General features: G+C 36.7%; 1 protein-coding gene across 1 annotated transcript; it reads left to right on the top strand.

Annotated features, from left to right (window-relative positions):
• Window positions 1-3400: 3400 nt before the first annotated feature.
• Window positions 3401-21851, top strand: MCCC1 (methylcrotonoyl-CoA carboxylase 1). The gene is made up of 19 exons (XM_026045319.1): window positions 3401-3459; window positions 3681-3727; window positions 4479-4618; window positions 5115-5210; window positions 5343-5464; window positions 6432-6579; window positions 7389-7510; window positions 8600-8711; window positions 9034-9115; window positions 9762-9889; window positions 11016-11199; window positions 11712-11821; window positions 13067-13283; window positions 14284-14370; window positions 14936-14985; window positions 16824-16961; window positions 18255-18362; window positions 19304-19375; window positions 20949-21851. Exons 1-19 carry the CDS (start codon window positions 3401-3403, stop codon window positions 21066-21068), a joined length of 2142 nt encoding a protein of 713 aa, XP_025901104.1. The 3' UTR covers window positions 21069-21851.
• Window positions 21852-24682: the final 2831 nt, after the last annotated feature.

Raw genomic sequence — 24682 nt, 5'->3', positions numbered from 1 at the left:
ATCTTATGCTTTTCGTTGCTATTTCTTGTTTGCCATCTTTCTGAAGCTGCATATGACCCTTTCTGCACAAGTGGTACTCTGGACTTGCACCAAATGGCACCGAAGAAGGGCACATGGCATAAACTGAAGAGACAACAGCAACATGAAGCAAAATGGATCTAGTGGAGCTCCTGAATTACACGAGCAGAGGATGCTGTGCAGGACTCCTAACTGCATCAGGAGATCCTGGCCTGCTGTGTGCAACTGTCACTCATAAGGTCTATTGCTCACATGAGGTAGAGGAAAGAGCATCTCATAATAAAGTTATATTAATCCTCTTGGTCAAATGGCTAAGTTTATAAGGAAAAAAAAAATCAGTCCATTGTTGATCTTTGATCCAAAAAAAAATCAGATTAAAGACCTGCTGTTAAATTCTGCGTGGAAAATGGAGATTTAGATGAACTCTTGAGTGTATAAGTTTGTTTGATCTCTTTTCTTCTAGCTTACTATAATATATAGTCATGGAGAAAAAGACTTTCTTAGGAGCTGTAAGATATCCTCTTATTTTTCTATTTTGCTGTTTCTATAATAAAGACTATATTTAGTCATTAAAGTATGCAGTGCTTTTGGGTGCTTTCCTACCTACTGTTTTAAACACAAGTATAATGTGACAAAGAGGCAGGGTTTCAGTGGGTCTTGACACAAACCAAAAATGCAGAAATGCTTAAATTCGAAGCATAACTGACAAGGATTTCTCTCACGGTCTTAGGCGGATCATCTGACTTTTTCATCTTTGTTTCATCTACATTTAAAAAAAGTGCATTAAAAATATCGTTATGAGGTTTACTGCTAATCTCCTCCCAACTTCCTGAGTATCTGAATTCACTATGTTTTTTTAACTCTCCTTTTAACTTCCCAACAGTCCAGTTAATGCAGAACATAGTTCACAGCAGATGTAATGAGCGTTTGTGACTTTATGTTTAAACTGCTCTCACAGATAGTAATCTTAGGAATTATTATTATCAAGGTCTTTTGAAAAGAAAACATCCTTACAGCATGCATTTACGGAAGCAAGAAAGAAAAAACACCATATGAACATATAAAGTTCTATAGCTTCAATATTGATCAACACGAATCCCCCAAAGTATGTGATTTGGCTCTTTATCACATTGAAAGCACATCAGGCAACTTATAATATCTCAACTATAGTACAACCATGTGATGTAAACTCAGTAAAATCAGGCATGCAGAAGTTCTTTTTTTGTTTATTTATTTTTGAGAAAAATCTGTCTAGATTTTTGCTTAGTTAATAGTTGGAGCCAGATCCAGTTTTAAGTGTAGCCTCCTGCAACACTTCTAAGAGCTGAGCTGAGTAGGAAAGAGGAGGGCAGGTGGTGAGCAGGACACTATCTTCTCTGCAGTGCGCAAGCTAAGGGTCTGAAACCTCTGGATGAATCCAACATGTGAAATGCCTTGTGATTAAAGAGGCAAAGACTGTCCTACAGACTGTGGGAAGGCAGAGGATGCAGTAAAGACAGTTTGAGAAAAACTTCCCTCAGTGATAAAATGCCAGAACTAGGCTTTTCTTGCTAGCACCATTTCTAGTATCAGTGCAACATCTCTACATGATAAATAATTTCATGACCAGAGGAGGTGAGTTGGTCATGTGGCTCTGTGGTGCTGGCAGAATTTGGATCCATATCATTTGCTCCATTCATCTTTGGAAGAATATGGGGATAAAAATATTTTTATATCAGAACAAATAAAGAGAAATGAGGAAAAAATAAAGGAGGGGAATTGTTACACTTTTTTTGTTTTTTCAAGAATCAGTTTAAATAATGAAATTGTGAGGAGAAAGATTTCTATGGAGTTAACACTCAGTAGTAAAACTGATGTTAAGAGGCTCAGAGAAAACATGAATGTGCAAAGCACAACCTGAGCTCACCTCTCCACCACCACCGATAAGAAAGACCCGAAATTCATTTATATCTCCACGATCCTCCTCAGGGTGACCAGAGCAAGAGGTCTAGGGGCTATCCCTTTCATATAGAGAATGCATATATATTTGGTGAGAGATATGCATGGATTAAAAATTAGTCACATCATGAAAACTAACTGCATATATATAAAACAAGAAACTTCAGCTTAAACATCTGTAAGTGAAGGGAGTAATGAACTTTCAGGAGGTCCTTTCCTTCCTTATAAAGAGGTTTGTTACATGCCAGAAGTGCAGAGGTTTGGAGGCTTTGGGCCACAGCTATGCTCACGCTTTTAGCATCAGGGCTTTCCCATCTAGCCACAAAATAGCGAATAACCTGCATTTCCCATTTTCTGCAAGTTATTTAATAACATTAAATGTTATTTAATAAGTGTTTTATTTTTTATTAAACTCTTTATTTAAAGTTTTAAAAGCGGTAAGTTGCATTTTCCACACGCAGAAACAAAAGAAATGATTGTGGGCAGAAAAGCAAAGCTTTCAATCTGAGCGAAAGTCCAGTTAGAGACACGGGTGTTGGTTTCGAACCTCAGCTTGCCTGGGGCTTTCCTGTAGCTGGAAGTTTCTGAAGAAAACATTAGCGCAGCCCAAGTTGTAATGCTTAACCTTGTCCATTTTGCTATGGAGTGACAACAAGTGAGCTCCTCACGCACCTGGGCTGGGGTTTGGTGACACCCCAGAGTGGCTCTTCCAAGGCCCCAGCGCCACTCTGGGGCAGGCTGCCATCTCGTGTTAGCAAAGACGCCCAACAGCCTCAAAATGCTTTTAAATCAGCCTGAGAGAGAAAAGGAACGTCTGTGCTGTTAGTGTGATACTGAGAAGGAAGAGTGAGGTTATAGAAAAATATATGTTTTCCGTTAACAGTTTTAAAGATTGCATTTGTACAGTAAGTGCTGGGCCTGTCACTGGCCAGACTTGAGGGACGTTAGGACATGCTGTCAGCTCGAGCTCTCTGAGGAATATGGGGAACAGCGCTCACCCCTGCTGTGTGAGGGGACCCAGCTGGACACATTTCTTATCCCCAATACCCTCTTTGGGCCCCACCGCCATTTCACCTCAGCCCCTGGGAGACAACACCGCCCCGTGTGGGGTTTGTGTGTGGAGAGGGCCTTCCTTTTTAACACATTTCACAATCATACGGGTGGATTTAGCTCTGCCATGTCACGGCCCAACGACTCGCGGGTATCACATCCACCGCCCCGGCCGCGGCCAACGGCCATTTCGCACCCCCGCCCCTCTCCCTCCGCGGCCCCGCCCCTTGTCACGTAAGGCCCCGCCCCTTGCCCGCAGGGCCCCGCTCGTTGCCCTTGAGGCCCCGCCCCTCATCGCGCCCCCTCGCCGCAGCCAATCGTATCCCGCGTGGCGCGCGAGCCCCCCCCTTACCCCGCCGCGCGGCCCCCCTCGGCTTCCGTCGCGCCGGCCAACATGGCGCTGCAGCTGGTGGCGCCGCGCGGCCGCTGCTGCCTGAGGCTGCTGCGGCCTCAGTGAGTGCGGGGGGAGGCGGGAACCGGCAGCCCGAGACCCCCCCCGCCTTCCCCACAGAGGGGATTGGTGCTCCCCGCCCCCCTCCGGTGCTCTATAGGGGCGTTTCGGTCTCCAGTGCCAAAGGGCTGCGTTAGCACCGTCTTTTGCTTGAAAATAGTTCATTTACACCTTGCTGATACAGTGTGTTTTGTAACAATTCTGTGTGTTTGTAATCATGCAGACAGTGGAACCCAGGACAAAGATTTGTGAAATGGGCTTCGACGCTAGGTATGAAGCTTAACCCCCTCAAGCTTTTCGCATTAGTTGCTTGTGCAGTGTGGGTGGGTTTCCAATTGCTTTAGGTCATTAGTTCGAGGAAAAGTTAGAGTCTTTTCAAAAATAGTTAATATTTATGTGGCTTTCCAGTGTAGCAGTTTGTACTTGTACTTCGTAGAAACCACCTTTAATGCATAAAGAAGATTTTGAGTAATTTTCTCTGTCGTATTTAGTCATACTGAACTTGCATGAAAATTGCTTATTTTTGTGATGTTTTCCTCTGACACCCTCTGTGATAAAAATGTGGCAATGTCATTGCCTGTGATGCACTTATGTTTGCATTTCTGTCCCATTCAACTGCTGTGATGTAGTACTTACAAGCCACTGTTTAAAAAAAGAGGATATTTTTATTCCTTGTTATTTGTTTATTGTTATTTCTTTGTGGTTGTGAGTGTGTGTGGCTGTTATTTCTTTGTCTCACAGTGAGTCCAGAAAGTACAGAGTTCAAATATGTGCATTGTGTTTTATGCTTAAGTGGTGGTTGAGGATTAAAGTTTATTTCTCGAACTCTAGGAAAAAAAAAGAAAACAGCCTAATTTAAACATTCTTCTGCATAGTGATTCTAAGAAAATAGCTCCCAAGATTTATTATGTAAAATAAACACTGCAAATGATAAAACAGAAATCTGAATTGTAAAATTTTGTTTTCATTTCCCAGAATATATTTATGAATATGCTTACTTAAAATTCATTCTGTTAAACAGGAAGTCACAACATAGAGAAGATCCTGATTGCAAACCGAGGAGAAATCGCATGCAGGGTGATGCGAACAGCAAGGAGAATGGGTGTGAAGTCTGTAGCAGTTTATAGTGAAGCAGACAGAAATTCCATGCATGTAGCAATGGTGAGGTATATTTACTAAAAGTTCTTGCTTGTTATTAGCATTCATTCACAATAGTAGTTTTTCTTATTAAACGAAGTATGATGTGTGTGCACTAATGCAGTTGTTTTTTTCTATGGAGTTATCATTGAGAATTCCTGCAATCTGTGAAAAATGTGCTTAGTTTCTGTTTTAATGCCTGTTAACAATACAGAAAGTGCAGAAAAGTTGACTTTCTAAACTCCAGAGTAGCCTTTGGGAGCTAGGTCATGGACTCTGATTTTTTTTCTCTTTTTTCTTTTTTTTTGGGTGGTGGGAAGAAAGTCAGAATTTGTTTCACCCTGCATAGTCTCTGTAAAGATAGCAATATAGTCCAGTATAGTCCCTATAGAGAGGCAGCAATTTAAGCTGTTGCATTTTAGCAATTGATAAAATAGTAAACTTCACTTTCTGTGCTCATTTTAAATTTACTATATACTGTCTGATAGATAGTCTGTGGTCGTGTTTTTCTCCATAACAGGCAGATGAAGCATTCTGCATTGGCCCAGCACCCTCACAGCAGAGTTACCTGGCCATGGAGAAAATAATTCAGGTGGCCAAGGCCTCAGCAGCACAGGTGAGTAGAGCGCAGCCTTAAATCTTCTTCATTTTTACCCATTTTGTGTTTCTTCTAGCATTCTAATGAAGTTTCTGGATTTTCTAAGCTAAGCTTTTATACCCATAGGCTGGTAACCATGTTTTATTTTAGGCTGTTCATCCAGGTTATGGTTTCCTCTCAGAAAACACAGAGTTTGCAGAATTGTGCAAGCAGGAGGGAATCATCTTCATAGGTCCACCTTCATCTGCTATCAGAGATATGGGTATTAAGAGGTATCTGTTTTCTGATTTGTTGCTTAGTTATATAATTTACAGTTTGGCAAAATTATTTTTGTTACTAAGTGATCATTTTCTCCATAAATATTTTATTTGTTCTTTTTTTATTGTCTTTCATTTTTACTGCATTCTTTAAAGGAGTGAAGTTTATGGTTGTGTGTTTCCTATAAGGGTAAGAATAATAAAGATTGTTCAGCTACTAGAGATTTAATAATTACATACCTAATTGAATGTAGTTATCCAGTGTGATTGAGGCCTTGCAGTGTTAATGCAGATAAAAACTCGGCGATTAGATTGGATCTCTTACATAGTGGTCACAAATGAATCAGGAGAATGGTGGAAGAGAAGATGCTGCAGCAGAGATTGTGGCTCATGTTAAAGAGTGTGGATATATTTTGTTCATCACAGAATATTGTAGTTACTTGGACCAAAGAAATGTTTCCAAGGCATGAAGTGTAAATCAAAAATATGGAAATAAGCTTATTTATAAAACATCAACTCTGTAATATTAATTTCATAGAAGTACTGTTTTCTGCCATTTACTAACCTGAGGGTAAATTACCTCTGTAAATTAGTTTTACCTGTATGTTTGAAGCTACTGTTACATGTTTGGGTGCTTTATGTGTGATATGAGTAAAGGTAGAGTTTGTATCACAAGAGTTTTGCCTTTGCAAAACTTTAGAATAAGTTTTGGCAGGATGTAGTATTTTAATTTGGAAAAGTTAGGTTAGGAATTGACTAAAACTTTTTATCTGGAGAGTTTAGAGAAAAGATTCCTATTCCTATCTAGAGCATTAAATTAATTGTAGTCAGATCCTACCAAATCCACCTATGTAAGCAGTCCCTTTGAAATCAGTGGAGCTTCCTATATGATGGCAATTAACAATGGGAGCAATTGCAGATTTGGAGTTTATAGTAAGAAAAATATTATTGTTATTCTAAACATAAAACTGTTCTGTCAAAGCACTTCCAAAGCTATAATGTCTGCTGCTGGCGTTCCTGTTGTTGAAGGTTATCACGGAGAAGATCAGTCAGATGAATGTTTGAAAGAACATGCCAAAAGAATAGGATATCCAGTAATGATTAAAGCTGTTCGCGGAGGCGGAGGAAAGGTAAAGGAACTGACACAAATCTGTTTGTCACGTGGTGTAAAGTTGTTGTGCCTCTGTTTGTACTTATTGAATGGTATTAAAAAATCTCTGAAAGCAAGGAAACTGGAGAATTGCTTCTAGTTGAACTTAATTATTAATAGATAAATATAGTGACCAGTACAGCCCTCCGAAATCACGTTCCACCTATTGTGCAGTCCAAAGGCAAAAATGTAGGTGGTATAAACTAATACAACTTAATTAATGAATTTCTAGTGATTTACATACCCAGAAAATTTGTCTTATGGATTTATTTGGGTGAAATCAAGCGAGTTTAAATAGTTACTGAACAATAAATTTATTACGAATTTTTCATTAGCAGTGGTAAATGTTGCATAAGTAATTGTTGACTAACCAGTATCTGCACACCTTTTAAGGCATGGTGAATTCCTTGTCTAAATCTCATTTTATTCTCATATACATTTGTATAAAAGTGGCATGGTAGAGAGTTCTACTTATTTCCAAAATAGGTCTGTTTAACTTTGTAAAGAAATCATTTTTTTTCTTTGCTCATCTTGGAAGTTTTGTATAAGATTCAAGAATCATACAGATTTTTTTTTTTATTCATCTGTATCAATAGAATGACAATATCCTTTTTTTGTACTTTTATTATCACTTTCAGTGAGACTTAATAGGATGATCTTGCTGGAAGTTAATATGCAGCTTTACTAATGGTTAAGAAAGAAGGGAAATTTCCTGAATGTTTGTAAGCAACAGGAGCTTTTGTTGTGTACCACATTGCTAGAGATTTATATCTTATTTTTGTTCCATAGGGCATGAGAATTGCTCATTCAGAAAAGGAATTTCTGGACCAGCTAGAATCAGCTAGGAGAGAAGCAAAGAAGTCTTTTAATGATGATGCAATGCTGATAGAGAAATTTGTTGACCAGCCAAGGTGAGAAATAGATATTTTTCTATAAATTGTGTAACGTTTATTATACTGTTGAATGAACATAGATATCTCAAAAGAATCAAAGTGATTCTTGTACGTTTGAACTGCACTGTGGCATATATTCATGAATAATAATTGTTTATTCTATGACATTGAATTGATTATAGTGACTTTGTTTTGAGTTGTTAAAATACAGATGTTTTGGAAACATGGCAGTAACATCTAATTATGTTATTATAGAATATGTTCTGAGTATTTTGTACTGTATTAGGCTATCACATCAACGTTCCTGCTAGGTCAGCCCTCCAAATTCACTTTTTATCCAGAAAAAAAATTACTTTATAATGCTTTGACTACAGGCCTTTGAATCAACAGGTCATGATGGTTCTGCTGCCTTCAAATGTCCTGAACTATTTTGTAAATTTTTCTTTATCTTGATATATTAAACAGACATTGATTTTTACAACTTTCAAAGAGATGATGTAATAGACCGAAACTAGGGGCTTCTTTATATTGACAGTTGGGCATGGAAGAATGTGACTAAGTTCTTGGAGAATTTCTTTTGCCAGCAAACTAATTATCTGAATAGTGACAAAATGCTGTTAATTTTATGTATAGGGAGAGCTTCTGCCACCTAGTAGTTGTTTTCTGAAATACTATGTCAAAATAATAGTTTTGCCGCCTCTTGGGAGTTTCTACACTTGCATTAAACTACAGAAGAAAATATCATTATAGTCATGTCCAAATAATATCAATACTTGTATTATAAGGAAAAAAAAAATAGAGAGGTAGCAGCCTTTAAATATGTGTCCTGTTTATTTTTGACCCATGAGATTTCACTTCAGCAGTCAGAATTCAGAATCCTACTTCACTTAGAAGATTTAGGGACTCTAATGCAGTTGAATTCCTGTTGATAGTAATTTCATTTCTACATTTTCATTTATTTATGGGCAGATACATAAACTCTTAAGAAATCCCACTGAAGTCTTAGAGTACTGTGTACAAATTTAAAAGTCTGGATGAAGTCGGTCACAGAATTGAGGCTTCAGTGACCCTCTGAAGTACATTGATACATTTATTATTATGAAACAGGCATGTTGAAGTCCAAGTATTTGGCGACCAGCATGGCAATGCAGTCTACTTGTTTGAAAGAGACTGCAGTGTGCAAAGAAGGCATCAGAAAATCATTGAAGAGGCACCTGGGGTAAGCAGAATGTTCTTAAAATCCTTTTAAAAGAAAAGACATAATTTTAAAATCTATTGTTTGTGCCCATCTTATTTATCTAGTAATGTTTATGACTTGTAAATCTCAGTAGTTGTTTTAATTTTACTTCAGAAAATGTTCTAATTAAAAACAATGACTTAATTGAGGAAAATGCTTGTCAGAAAAAAATACATAATTTCAAACATGATTTTGATATTTTTATTACAGTTTCTAAACATCACAAAATATTCCTATTTGTAGCAAGTCTGCTGTCGATAAAATTTGAAATAATTTGTAATCTTTTGTATTATTATTTATTTAGCCAGGAATTAATCCAGAAGTTCGAAAGAGACTCGGAGAAGCTGCTGTCAAAGCAGCTAAAGCAGTGAATTATGTGGGAGCAGGTAAGTCTGGAGGCATGGCTACTCAAAAAAAAAAAAACCACATACAAAGCAAATGCTATGTGGTTGTTCTGGAGATTGACAAACATTCCAGATTTTTTTGAGACTTAAGTGAGTAACTGCATAGTTTATTCTGATTTAATGACAAAATTTAAACCAGCACACCTAATCTGAGCTCAACAGATGAATATAAAGAAAATATTCTTAGAACAGATGATTGAATCAACTAGATTGCTATTGGAAAGTGAGCACTGTGAATGTAAGCAAGTTTGAGCAAAGCAAAATTTCTCTTTCATTGTACAAAGAATAAAACATAATGTTCTGACAGGAAAGACATTTAAAACAACTCAGTATCTGTGAAGTCACAGAATATGTAAATATGCAAGGAAATAACCCTTTTGTTTTTAGATCTCTGTAACTCTTTAAGATAATTAGCATGGAATGTAATGAAATTCAGTGTACCTTATTTAGAAATAAAGACATTGTGCTAACATCTGATTCCATTATTTCTGACAGTTAGTTGTTTTAGACCTAATGCTTGGAGCATTAAACGAGCTCTCTAGTTCTGTGAAAGCATCTTTCAAAACTACAAATGCCTAAATGTCTTATGTCAGTCAAAAAACTTGTTTCCTCTTACTAAATGCTTCAGGAACAGTGGAATTTATTATGGATTCCCAACATAATTTTTACTTCATGGAGATGAATACCAGACTGCAAGTGGAGCATCCTGTTACGGAAATGATCACTGGAACAGACTTGGTGGAATGGCAGCTTAGGGTAAGTGGTAATTGTACATGGATTCCCCCTTCTCTGATGAGCAGTATTTGATACTGTCTGTGGGAGACCAGATTTGTTTTCAGGTGCTCATATCCCATTCAGCTGTCAGGGTGCAGTTTCCATTGCTCTGCAGGAAAATCTTCTTAGCCTTTTTAATTGGAGAGTATTGTGGAGATGCTCTGAATTCCAACAAAGACTTCCTCTGTTTATGGGGAGGAAAAACTTGTTTTCCATATGTTTATCCAGGTTATAGAGAATGTAGGAAGTTGGAGGAATAGAGTCATGATTTTTTCTCCTTGCCATTCTAAATCTTTTATTATCTCTGTTTTAAATGTGTAGTATATCTCTGGCCCAAAACTGATTCTGAATCAAACCAGAGGAGAAAAACTTGTCACAGGAGCATGTTTGTGGTGTTATACCAGCATATTAACATTCCAAAGTAAATGTATAGTTGCATGCACTGGAAATGGGCTGTTTCCTCATATACCCGGTATGCAGAGGTTGCTAACATGTCTGAAGGATGACAGGAAGTTTTAGACGTAAAGGAACTAAAAATAAAAACAACAAAAAAAAATCTGATTAGATAAATCTCAAAAGCCACAAGTGCAGCACATAATTAACTGTAGGTAGACAGGGTGGCAAAGTGTTTAGTGTAAGCAGAAAAGCAAAACAAACTGGCAAAAGCTCACTAGAGATCTTTTACAAAAAGTATGTGCTTGCAAAAAGCATCACTTTGATGTGGGGAAAGAATAAAGGGAGTAAAGACAGTTGCTAGTTGAAAACTGTTTTTTTACCTAGAAATAACCTTAGTTTTGTTACAAAGCCACGGTATTTTCTTGGTTGAGATTGTAGCTCTTCAATCTCTGGATAATTGCTGTTCCAAAATACAAAACAAAGTGGTCCTGAAGCTATTTGTTTTGTTCAAGCATAGTGTTGCAATCTGCTACTACTACTTGACTGCATTAGTTCAGATACCAAGACAATGATATTGTTGGATTTGATATTCTTTCTATTCTTCAATTTGCTGTGTTCAGGGATAGTGAAGGGGATGTGTATATAATACCCAAGTGTATCCAAATGGAAAATATTGATCCTGCATTAAAGAAAAAATATATATTGTTTTCAGGTTGCAGCAGGAGAGAAGATTCCTCTAAGGCAGGAGGAGATTCTGCTCCGAGGCCATGCATTTGAAGCAAGGATATATGCTGAAGACCCTAATAATGACTTTATGCCAGGGGCTGGACCACTGCTACACTTATCTACCCCCCTACCTGATAGTTTCACCAGGATAGAGACTGGAGTCAGACAAGGTAAAATTGAGGACAGAGATGTAATTGGAAATACTTTGTCAAATGTATTTCTGTATTTCATTGACAAATGTATTGTCAAAAAGTTCCTCCTTTTAAGTATTTCCTTCTTTGATATAAATAACAGTTTGACTGACAGGATGTTGTCATAAATACAAGTTTCTTCAGAATTATTCCTTTTTACATTTTTTTATACTTTATTCAATCACAGAATATTTTATTTATCTCTTTCTATCCAGATCTTCCACTGAGTTATGCTGATTATACTCCCATCATAATTTACCAACCCTGCAATTCTGAGTATGACAAAATCAAATTAGAGTAATATTTTTCTTTGTAGAAGTCTATCCTGAGACTGGCCATAAAGTGAAATGCTGGGGAGTTAAAAATTAATTTTCTCTAATGACATGCTGGCTGTTAATTGAATTGGAATTTACTACCATATGCTGAGGCATTACTATGTGTACCAACTTTCAGAAGATTCCCATCTCTGAAATTATCTTTTTATGTTTTAGGTGATGAGGTTTCTGTCCATTACGATCCAATGATTGCAAAGTTAGTTGTTTGGGCTGAGGATCGTCAAGCAGCGCTAAGAAAGTTGAGATACAGTTTGCACCAATATAATGTAAGTAGAAGGAACCCAGTACGATTTCAAATTTGCTACCTCTTGGACTAGCAGAAAGCTAATGAAATAATACAATAAAGCAAGAGTGGCTTCACAGAGAGGACTGTGTTGTCATGACCACTGCAAATTAATTTCTTGTTTGCTCAGGCTGTATTTTTCCTAATTTGCAAGCTTTTTTCATCAGTGAAACAAGTAGAGATAAAGTTCTGTTTTACAAGTGAATTTTTCTTAAATTTGCAATATCTTAAATTGCAATTAGGATGTAAAGCAGTAAGCCTAAATGACAAAGTATGAAACCATTGTCTGAGCTTGCTCAAACTTAAAGGAGTTTGCATGTGGGATTCATGTCAATTTGTAGTTATAATTATGATAATTGAAAGAATTGGATTTTAGAATATACATGTTGTAAAGAAAGACTTAATTTTTTTAATATTGTAAATTACTTCTAAGATGTGTCCCTTTTCCCACGTGAAAATTGCAACAACTGTATCTGCTTTTAGAACCAGAATTGAGAAGGTTTGACTTGATGTCAAACTAAATGTTATTCACTGCAAAAATTAACTTGAGCTTTTAAATCAACAACATACGGATTGACTGCAGAGTTGGTGAAAATGCTTGAGCCACTATTGTTATAGCTAAAAATTAAGATACTGTAAGAGAGAGAACTCAGAGGAGTTATCTATTCAACCAAGGAATTCTACCAAGGAATTTTGTTTTCTTAGTATCTCTGTCAATAAATGTTGATGGCACAGTCAGTTAATCAGTTAATAACCGCTTTCTCTAAATTAGCTATTTATATTTTCCCATTCTTTCATTAATTGGATATTTATGACAACAGGAAATGCACAGACTCTAGTAAATTTATAGATTTCGCATTTGTTACTTTTAAAAGATCAGGTTTGGCATATCTGAAACTATTTTAGCTGGTTTAGAAACATGTTCTGAGAGTATGTTGTAAAGTACTCGGAGCACAAAAATTCTCCCCGAAAGTATTTCTTTCTTAAATTACCCCTTCTAAGTCAGCTAGTACTCCTTCTGGGAAAGGGAGGTTTTGTTTGTTTTTTTTAAGAGCAGTGGCTTCTTAAACAATGAAACATCCTGATTGAATTAACTACATTTTCTTGGTAAACAATGTTTAGCTGATACTGTTTTAGGAAAGGTTCATTCATGTATCAGTTAAACAGAAATCCACGTGTTCGTTCATAACTTCATTTCATTGGTAATATGCTTCTTTTTCCTTGACAGATTGTAGGATTAAACACTAATATTGATTTCTTACTGAGCCTCTCAAGACACCCGCAGTTTGAGGCTGGAAATGTGCACACTAATTTCATTCCTCAGCACCACGATGAGCTGTTTCCAGCCCAAAAGGCAACTCCACATGAAGTTGTGTGTCAGGCAGCTCTAGGACTCATACTGAAAGAGAAAATGGTAACAGATGCTTTTAGAGATCAGGCAGGTGGTAAGGATCATTATTATTTTCCTTTTTATTTTTTTGCTTGTGTGTGCATGAGGCAGTGTGGAGAGCTCATGGACCATTATTGCATTTGTATGCTTTGTCTTTGTCTTGCTTTGTTCCTGCTCAGAGTTCTGTGTTCCGGTATCTGGCTGATATCCACAGTCAAGGCAGACTGTGATTTTTGCTAAGAGACAGATACTCAATATATCACCAGGGTGGTGTACAGAGTGCTTCCATGGACAGAGAGTCGATATCTAGAAGGTCTTGGGATGCAAGCTCATAATTTGTGTCACTGTATCCTCTTCCACTCGTCATGCACAAGCAGGACTATTCGTAACTGTTACTCCTGCAGTTGGTCCAGTGATTCCACTAGGATCGGTAGAATTTATTAACAGAACCCCAGGAGCTGAAAATTCTTGAATTTTAATACTGTAATTTTTTTGAATTTACTGAAAACCACATGGGTGTGATTCAGAATTTACTGAAGCAAATGGGAAGACTCTTGATCAAAGGGAAGTTTGGAAAGACTCTTTTTCCACGTCTGGGTGTTCAAATCTGTTCACAGGAGTGTATTTATGACGATGTAATTGAGGGTTAGAAGTATAAGCTGTAAATACCTAGACCAATGGCAAATGTGATTGCTGTTAATGGAAGTCTCCTACAAACCTCTAATGTTTGCTACCCAGCAACCTTATTAATTTTGTTTCTTCATCCTGTTTGCTGGAAATATGGAAAACTGGGATTGCGTAAAATCCCGTATGTCAGAAAGCCCACTCATACCTTTGTTTTAAGAGAGGATAAATTAATTGGGCAATATCAGATAGCTGTATACCTTATCCATTCTCAGAAATAGCTAGCAAAGGAAAAGTCATCAACCTTCCCAGGAAGCCTGATGCCTTGCTAATGGTAGGGATAGGACTGTGACTTTTATGATGTAAGTTCTAAGCATTGTCTTTTGTCCAAGTACAACAATAGTAACATGTCCCTGTATTTTGTGTTTTAGATAAATTCTCACCATTTGCATCCAGCAGTGGTAGAAGATTAAATATATTGTATACTAGAAAACTGTCTCTTCTGGATGGGGAAAACAGTAAGTGAATAACTAAGAGTGCAAGAGGGGATGGCAATACTTAATGGACAAACTAATTTCAACTGATGTATTAAAATTCAGGATAAGAAATAACAAATAGAAGCAGTATGAGTTTTATTCAACATGAGAAGAAGATTCGCAAAGCTGCGTGGCTGTTTATTAAATGCATGCCATTTAGTCTTGGGGAAATACAAACCAAATGAAAATGTCAGAAATAATGTTCATCATCTAAATATGGTTGCATTTTTAGAAGTGCTGTCAGCTTTTTTTTGATGACTTTGTGGAAATGTTCAGCGCTTTTCCCCTTCAAGAATCTGTTTTCTGTCTAGATAACTTAATATTGATTTCAAATCATAAATTCAGATGTTCAGCTTTGGGAAAAAAATATAGGTTATCTGAAGTTCAGTACGGGCTGCCACAAATCTGCAGTTTCTGCTAAGCTAATCTGAGAATAGTAGTAGAGGACTCTTTTTATCAAAAAAGAAATTTGGATTATTGTTTATATGTCATTATTCACTAGGTCCTCTAATCTCTGTGTTTTTTTTTTGTTTGTTTTATTGAACAGCTGTGGATGTAATGGTAAATTACAATCGAGAAGGGACATACAACATGCAGGTACAACTAAATATGTATATTTCCTTTTTTCCTAGATATTTTGCTAGATAAACGTAGAGCCAGTTCCTGGTCGACTTCTGTTGGTATCAGCTGTTACTAAGGTTGCTTGATAATCACCCATATAAGATTCTGTTTTTTATGTTCAGACACGGCAGACTTTATTAGCCTGGCCTGAAATTTTCTGTGCTTTCTTTGGGTGGAAGATCTGCTAAAATGTTTCTGAAACCAAAGCTAAGAAAAACACTTGCTTTCCTGTTTTTTAAAGTTCCAACTCTGTTGTCCCTTCCATAAAATTGCTTTTATAGAACATTGGAGGTTAGATTTAAACCAGCATTTAAAAGTACTTCTTCTACAGGACTTGGACTTTATTCTGTGCATGAGATAGACTTGCTGTGGGATAAATAAAATCTCTGTAGAGCACTGTTTGTAAGATAATACCTTTTCTTTGCTGCCAGAAATTGGAAACTTTATCAAATGTGATAAGCAATGATCAGAACAGTAGAGTGTTATGATTAAATAAATGAATGCTGCCTGGTAGAACTGACTTCTAACTCTGTCCAATAAAAGGCCTGCAGGATACTAGTGAAGACACTTAAATATAGGGTGGGTTTTTTGTTTGTTTGGCTTATGAGAGTTCTGTTTTGGTGAGTGTTGAATATGTGCCATGTACAACCTGGAATCAAATAGGATCTCCTAATGGATTACATTTTAAATTTGGCACACAAAAATGATTAAACACTTAATCTCTCTGCATTTGCATTTCTTGTTTCTAAAATTCGGCAAATGGGCATTAGGAGAATAAGTCAATAATTGTGAACTGCTTAGACTCTACAGAGATGAGCTTAGTGGAAAAACACTGGATATAATCACGTCAGATACCTCAGACCCTGACTGCTATTTTTGCTACTCTAAATACTCATACAATCCACATACATTAAAATAACCTAGGAGTTATTTGAGATATTGATTATATGTGATTATATATGAGGTATTGATTTTATATATATGGTTATATATAGGGTATTGCACCCCTGCTCAGGACACTGATAGATCAAAAGATGTTTCCTCAGGGGTCAGGTGCAGATCACCTGTACATGCACTTGAGGCTTTCGTTTGGTGGAAAAAGTAGTATGTGACTGTATAAATAAAGACAAAATTTAATCTCTACACGTATCATACTTAAAGATAAACAAGTCTCTAATTTTGTGCTCAATGATGTCAGGCTTTTAACTGAAAGTGTCAGCTAAATGTAATAACACTTAATATTCTTAATATTCTGATTTTGCGGCAGAGAAACAGGTTACACTGATTTAGATGAAAGGCTTACCTACAAAATACACATATTTGGTCTTTCTTGTACTGTTTTGGTGTTTAATTGACACTGCCTCTTACCGTCACTGATTACCTTGGCTCCTCTGTAGGTGTACTGAATATATTGTCATTTTTGTGTTGTAAGCTTCCAAGAGTGAGGAGCTCACTACTGTTGAAGCTTACCTTATGAGGCAGGTAGTATGGATATATTTCACTTTGAACAAAGTCCGTGCCCTTGTATTTTGTTGAGTACTACTGTGTGGTTTATGATTTAGAAAAAAGAATGTCCTGGGAGAGCATATAATCCTCTCGTCTGGCTTCATTGGATATTGAATATATTCTATTGTTTGAAAAATAAAGAATGTATAAGATTCAGGAAGTTTTTTGGTTTTTTTTTTTTTAAATCCAGAATTATCTATGAAGAATCAGAGGCTGTGAGAGGATACTGTAAAGTCTAACTTCTGTTTTAGTGTATTACACTTTATCGACAGTTTGGCTTTCTGCTTATAAAAGCTTTTAATTTTCAGATCGAAGATAAAACGTTCCTGATTTCTGGAGATATCTTCAAAGAAGGCAATTCTTTTTACTTGAGATCTTCAGTAAATGGAGCAATTTCTAAGTCCAAAATGGTCATTTTGGACAACACCATTTATCTCTTCACTCCGGTAAAGTTCCTTTTTTTATTATCACAAGTGCAAAAACTCATCTAAGCATAGTTTTACTGATCCAAATGAACAATATAAATTTCAAGACAGTGTGAAAGAGAATCTTAATTTCAAGAACCATTTTTTTTATAGTGATGTATAATGTTGTTGGATTTATAACTATAATTAGAGGTTGTTGCTTACCTGTGAGTGGGTGATTACCTGTGCAATGATCTGAATCAAAGGCGTTTTAGCAAAGTGTTAAAATGGCCAAATATCTGAGGTTGACTTAGAATAGCAGTAATTTGTAATTGACAAGTATTTGAAGGTGCTTGCAATTCTGATACTTTTATTGCAGTATCCTTCATTTTTTAAAAAATTGAGAGAGAAATCAAGGTGAGTCTGAAGTAGTGTAATTTCAGCTAATATTAGAAAATTGGAATTACAAGTTACTGTGGTATTATCTGCATTGCGTTAGTAATGACATTGGAAAGAGGAGGTGCCCTAATTTGCATGATTAAGCTGGAAATTCTTTATGACGGTGGAAAAGATTACAGGAGACTTAAAGTAACTCAATAATATATGTAATCTAAAATCTGAGTAAATAAGTTATTCTGTGTTTAATTTTAATAATTAACCTCTATGTCTTAGCCACTTAAGGCTTTCGGCACCATGCAGTGAAAAAATCACTGCACCCATGATGAGGGCAAAATAACTCCTGCTGGAAAAGCAAAATTCAGTTTTCCTGTGGTAATGAAGTGATGTATTAGGTGAGGGATCTGGAATAAAATATGGGAGCTGTAGAGGAGGAGGTTGGGGAAAATGAGGCCCAGGAACTCTGAGTAACAAGTCTAGGAGGAATTAGGGGATTTAGAATTTAGGCAGTGTCTCACTAAACTTAGCCCTGAATCCACTTCTTTGCGGATTATGGAACATTCTGAAGATGCCAGTCTCCTCCCCACTTAACTGCAGCAGCCTGCCCACCCTTTTTCCAGGCAAACAGCCTTCACTTATTTTCTACATCCTTCTTTATTGTTGCTGTGTGAATAGGGAGGGTATGGGTTTGGAGCAAAGATCCTTGTGGACCCTCCATCTTCCACAGGGGACGTTGCTTCCTTGCTGATACTTCAGCTCTTGCTTTTGAGGGCTTTGACATTGCCAGAGAAGTCAATGTGCCCACAGTACATTTGCTGCCCTTAGGCAGCCCGCATGTTTGCCTCTGCATTAAGCTGGGCATGTTATATGTATAGCACTGTGTGTATTAGTGATGTTGTTTCATGTTGTTTATTCAGATTTTTGTTTTATTATTTGTAGGAAGGTAGTGCTCAGATTGGTCTTCCTGTGCCCAAGTACTTATCTGCAGTGAGCTCAGAGGGAATGCAAGGTGGTGCCGTAGCACCCATGACTGGCACAATTGAAAAGGTAATTATAATGATATCAGTAGGAAAATGAATTCTCTGATATATACCCAAGTTCAGCCTTCCAACACTGGCGCTTATATTGCCAGGAAGGAGTCAGGGCTGAATACGTCAGATCTATGTGGATCCTCCCAACTGAAAAAATCCCTGTTTAGGCCACTTATCAGTAGCCTTGCAAGAGTGTTTCAGGCGTCTAGTCTCCTTTCCCAGAGCTCAGAAAAATCTGAATATTTAACTAATCCTGCTATTTGAATAAATTTGTTTCATCACTGCCATTACTTCCTTAGCCAAAGGTCCCTGAAGTGTTATACATGCTATTTGACCCACATCATCCAACCGAAAGAATGTGATGATGGTTGCACCTGCCAAAAGAAGTTAAGCTCAGAAATGCCTTTGCTGTTCAGCTTTGCGCTTTGTTGTTTCAGAAAAGAAAAGCCCAGAAGTATAGAAGTAAAAAGGATCTAAATGGAATGTAGGCATATAAATACATGAACAGTAAACATAGATCTCCTACATCCTGAGTGAATGGTCCAGCTCAGGATTACTGCAGAAATAATAAATGTCTCCAGCAATCTTCTTTCTGTTTTAAAAACAAATTTAGTGACTGACTCCAGGAAGAGGCTTTCTCAAAATAGAAACTCTTAAGCCAGAAAGGCCAGGATATACCTTGTCTTTAGTGTTTCCTCTTCATGACATAAATGGCTTCCTGCTCATCTTGTTAGCCTGTACTGAACCTTTTTCTACAGCCTCTGCCTCCCCTTGAATATTATCTTTGAAACTGAGATACCCAGCTCAACATAATAAAGATATTAAGAGATTTTACATAACCATAGTCACTCAGTTGATCGAACCAGATTAGCCTCTTGTGCTAATCAAGATGCATATGATGCTTTTTAATGCTACAGCTGTACATGATTTTTCACCTATTTTTGCTTGTCTCTATAGATATTTGTGAAAGCAGGTGATAAGGTTCAAATTGGGGACCCTCTAATGGTTATGATAGCTATGAAAATGGAGGTGAGTGACATATTGAAGTATTACCATGGTTTTATAAGTGTCAGTTGAATTATTGAAATTTGGTGCTGATTCTGTCTTGATTGCTTCATATGCTGTGAAACGAGTCTTGTGTCTGACTAGATTTTACAGGATTCCATTTGCTGTTATTTTATTAGTAAAGCATGTTTATATAATCTGTGGTGCTCTTCAGATGTTTAAACATTCATTTGGCTAGCTGTGCAAATACTTCTGTTTACCTCCCAAGGAGCAAGTAATCCTTTCTTTATCCTAAACCCCTTGGTTACTCTGTGATATAAGGATGTTATTCTGATGCCTGCAGTTAGTCCGGAAACGTAACTAATGGTTACTCTGTAAATATGCCCAAGATTTTCTTATTTAAAATGTGTTGATTATTATTTACATAAAATTTTACCAAAAGTAAACTAAAGGTGGTGTGTAATTGACCCTGTGGTATTCAGGGGAATAGTATTTTGGCCAATATGTGATCTGTTAAATCACTTGACACTGGCTAAAATGGTTTGGTATAGTTTCTGTAGCCCATGCTGATTAGGTTTGGGTTTAGTCATTTATTTTGCAACTCAATTTGTAGTACTAGAATTATGGTTGTTGAAAATATGTTTTTCCCTATTATGGCTTTTTATAAATTAAACTAAAGTTTCATGAAATCCAGCACAGAAACTAAGAAAAGGATTGCAAATTATTTGAGGTTGTGTGGTAAATGTTTGTACTGCTCCAAATGATGTCTCAGATAACGTTACCTAAGTGGTTCTGTGTTTTATTTTCAGTGCTATTACAAGTATAAAATGTAAAATTTCCAAAACAAATTCTTATTTAAATGAATCCTTGCTAAGACAGAAGCAAATAATATTTGTTATTAAATGTTTTGATGTTAAAATAGCATTCCAGAAAATCATCTACAAAAAAAACTTCAGTGGAAAACTAACCCGATGTAATAACAAGTATCACAGAATCCCAGAACGGTTGAGGTTGGAAGGGACCTCTGGAGATATCTAGTCCAACCCTCCTGCTCCAGCAGGGACACCCAGAGCATGTGGTTGCCAGTTTGGAAGCTGGACTGAAACATATAATTCCTTCAGTATCACTAATGGCTGCATGCGTATTTCAACTGGGTTTTTCCTAAATCTATTCGATAAAGATCCATCTAGGCCAGCAGACAAAAATGCCTGCACTAAATGTGCAGATTCCTCTTAAGGGAACAGATCTGTTATATGATTAACATACTGGAATCAATTTTTATTGGTTTTGGCTGGTTATCTAGTACATTAACAAAAAGTATCAGTGAAGTAAAATAACATTTATTCTTCAAAATGTCACATTAACTAGCATTTTTGTCTACAGTATATTTATCAAAATAAATATTGATCAAGAAATATAATTAGAAAATAAGACAAATACAAATTCAGATAAATATGCGTGTGTTGGAGGAAGTGATTAAATATGTTTTGTTTTAATTGCACCAGAAAAGGATTAGCATTTATTGTAGAAAGAAGATATGTAAAAATACTGTAAAAATGTTCCCCTGGTTTACCACTGATGTGTTCCCTATGTGCAGCACACCATAAGAGCTCCAAAGGCAGGAGTGATCAAAAAGGTTAATTTCCAAGAAGGTGCCCAAGCCAACAGACATGCTTCTCTAGTTGAATTCGTGGATGAAGAGTCTGAGTCCAAATAAGATGCAAGGAAGGTACATTTTACATTTTACCTTTTCTACTTTGCCGATTTGTTCTAAAGGAGAAGGTGTCTTCATGTTTTCAATAACCTGTTTTGGGAAGTGAGCTGGGGAACGGTTTCCTCTGCAGTCCCTGAATAGCTTGACTCTAAATTGGGCTAACCTTGCCAAAATGTTGGATATCGCTATACTGTAATCACGTGTGTCTGTAATTAATGTATAGTGACTACATGATTGATACTGCCTAGTTATGTTTGTCTGTGTAAAGGTAGAGGACTGAAACGATGTTGACTCCTCTTCATCAGGACTGCAATTTACAGCCAGTGAGGGTTTCTTCTGCCTACTTTTTAATTCATAGGTGCCTTTTTTTTTCTCCTCTGGATGAGCATTGACTGAAAAGAGATCTGAAAGGTGACAGCTATTTTATGAATTCCTTTCTGAGGCAGAATTCTTGTTTCTGGTCTTTCAAATTGCCTGGATAAGGAATTTGGGGTAGTTCCTTAGCCCATAATCTTTATAACTCTCTCTTTTGGTGCTTCTATTTTCCTATTTACCTCAGCTAGTAGTGAAAAATCTGTATTTCAAAGAATATTTAAAAGACCTAAAAATTCAAAAATGTGTATTTACATTTGCTACACTAATCAAAGCCGTAACATGACTGTTTCTCTAAAAGAGCACCAAAAAGATAAAGTAGCAGCACAGAAAAACAATAATCTTGATTAAATTGTGTGTCAAAATAATAACAGAAGACTTCAATATTCATATTTTTTCCACGTTATTCATCTTCCAATATGTTACTGGTTGGCCAGAATGAAGTATATCTGTCTTTTAAACAACATGTTTCTTTTGCATCTGCAATTGCAAAAGGGAAATGGGCCTTTTTTTATGCAAACACAGAATTAGTCAGATACAGTATATTGTTTATTATATATCTATTTTAACTTATTCAAAAAGCAGCTCAGAAATACAAGAAGAGAGAAGGAAACAAACGTGACAGCTGTTACTAACTGGCAGATCTCTTCATTATCGTGAAGTTCTGCTTGTTACGTGTACTTTTGGTAAACTGATTTAAGACCTTAGTGCAGTTTTGTAGCATGGTTTTTACTGCAAACGGGAAAAGCTAGAAATGTTACAGTGCTCCAAACTGTGTAGATACATCTGTGCAAACAGATCTTTATATCTGAAATCCTGTTTCAGGATCAATATACAAATACGTGGAATTCTGTAAACTGATTCTGTAAATGTGCAGCCTTGCCTGCAGTGCAGGCAAAAGCTTAAAAAATAAAAGGGGGTCCTTATGGTCTGTTTATTAAAAATAGAGTAATGCTGTTCAACTTTCCTTGTGAACCAGTGGCTACATAACAAAAAAAACCCACAATCCCAGGATCACATTGTAGAGTGTTGCCCCATTAATTTTTATGCACAATCAAATCATAATAAAAAAAACCTTAATTTTGAAAATTTGTTTGCATTTATTTCTCCACTTTGTTTTCCTTGGTTGCTTCTATGAAAATATTTATGTGTGAGAGGGCTTTAAGCAGCTGTTTTGCGTATCATCACCTGGTATCTTGCAGACCACAGTCTGCAGATCACGCTTGGGAAGCACTAACCTAGCCAGGCACAGTTGATTCCACTGCAGGTAAGTTGAATAGCTTATTTCACCCAAATGCTGGATCTGCATCCAAAATATAAAGTTAGTGCTGAAGATAGACAGTGGTTTGGGGTTTTGCTTGGTTGTTTTTCTGCTTGACACTGTTGTCTTTCTAGATCTACCATTCTACATACACAGAACATGATGCAAAATTCTGAACTGCATAGCGGGAGGTTCTCTGTGCCCTCAGTCTGCACTGCTTTATCCAACCAGTGGAAAAGAGCATGTTCCTTGGTAGCTGACAAAATCTTTTCCAAATTCTATTCTACAAATCTATTACAAAATCTATTACAAATGTAAACTGTAAAACATTCCTTAGTGTTACTAAGGTGACTGAAGAGACATGTGTGATGATAAATAGCAGTAACTAAATTGCTGAATGGAGCACAGCCAATGGTAGAGTGAAGAGGAAAAAATGAGTAAGTGGTTAAAATACTCCAGTACTTGAGCTAAAAGGACAGTCTCTGCCAGCTGTTAGTCATCAATATATCTTTGTAAGTAATATTGCAGTTCTGATACAAGAGTCTTAGATACTGTAGAAGTAATGAATTTAAACTGATTCTAAGTGTAATAATACAGTCTGATACTGCAAGAGAAGAGAAGGGACTGGATCATGGGATATGTGTTGTGTGTACAAATTATAGTCCGTAGGAAAGGAGGGCATTAGTGTTTCAAACTATGAGTCACACAAGACAGCATCACTCTCAGTAAACTTAGTGGTCAGCTTGTTGTATTAAGCATATAACAACCAGCTTCACTGTGAATGTTCACACACGAGTTAAAACCCAGGGAAGATGTGTGGCAAGAGCCCAACTTCATGCGGAGTTAGCGACTGGACACAGGGAGTGGAAGGGACAGCAGGATGGTGTTCTCATTTCAGCCACTGACTCACCAGACCTTCAGGCAAGTCGCTTAATGGATCTTTGCCTTTGTTTCCTTCTATGTAATGAGGATAATGGTACCCAAAGCCCTGGAAAAATTGTGGAAACGGTTTTATAAATAATTCTTTTCCATGATAACTGGTAAAACTGTAATAACAGATGCAGATTTTATTATTATTTATAGGTCTATAATCTTTTACATTTTATACCATAAAAAATGTAGGCCAATGAGTTGTAAAAATAAGAGTGATACTAAGGCATATTGACTTCCGTATCTGAATTGTTGTAGCTATGGGGTTACCAGAAAATTCTAAATCTAAAAAATGAACATTCAAGTGTTCTGGCAAGAGACTTTTACAATTCAGTCAATGTGAGAGAAAACAAAACTGACCTGAGCAGAGTCTGCTTTTATTAAAGCAACTCATGGCCATTTTAATGGGTCTATTTTAAAGGGCATGTATCATATTTTTTTTGTTAATTATTTTTCTCTTGTCAGCTCGGGAATTATTTGACTGCATCCTATCTGTGCCCTCCATAAAAAGCTCAGTGGTGCTTTTCATATTGTGTTTATTGAAACACTTAGTAGCAATGGGTTGTGGTCGAAATACATAGCCTACCAAACATCCTGTCTTCAACAGATACCTAAGCTGCTGGTGTAATTGTGTTCAAATTTGTAGACGTGTGTCCATGGATAGCTCAGAGCCAAATGTCATTTGGTCTTTTTATGAAACTGGGGTAGAGCCTTCTGCTTAAGAATTTCATTTGGAAAGTAGTAGGTGCTCCTGACTGTTATCCTGGAGAGTGTGAAGGAAGTTGAATATTGAGTTTAATCATGGTGAGTGGCTTGTATTTAAAAGAAAAACAAATCAATTTTGCAGAATTTCATAACGCAGGCTTTTGCATTTATTCTTATGTGGACTGATTGTATTTCATGAAATAAGAGCCTGGCTTCTAAAACAGTGCAGTATGCTTTATGAAATATTTGATGTTAGACTGAAAACTGTTGATTATATGATTAATCTACTTTAAAGTAAACATGATGTTCTGGCTGAATACCCTGTATTTTTATTCAGTAACTAGTATGT

Source organism: Nothoprocta perdicaria, unplaced genomic scaffold (assembly GCF_003342845.1).
Source record: "Nothoprocta perdicaria isolate Ctin4 unplaced genomic scaffold, notPer1 scaffold_4, whole genome shotgun sequence".
NCBI lineage: Eukaryota > Metazoa > Chordata > Aves > Tinamiformes > Tinamidae > Nothoprocta > Nothoprocta perdicaria.
This window is presented reverse-complemented; position numbering and strand designations above follow the sequence as displayed.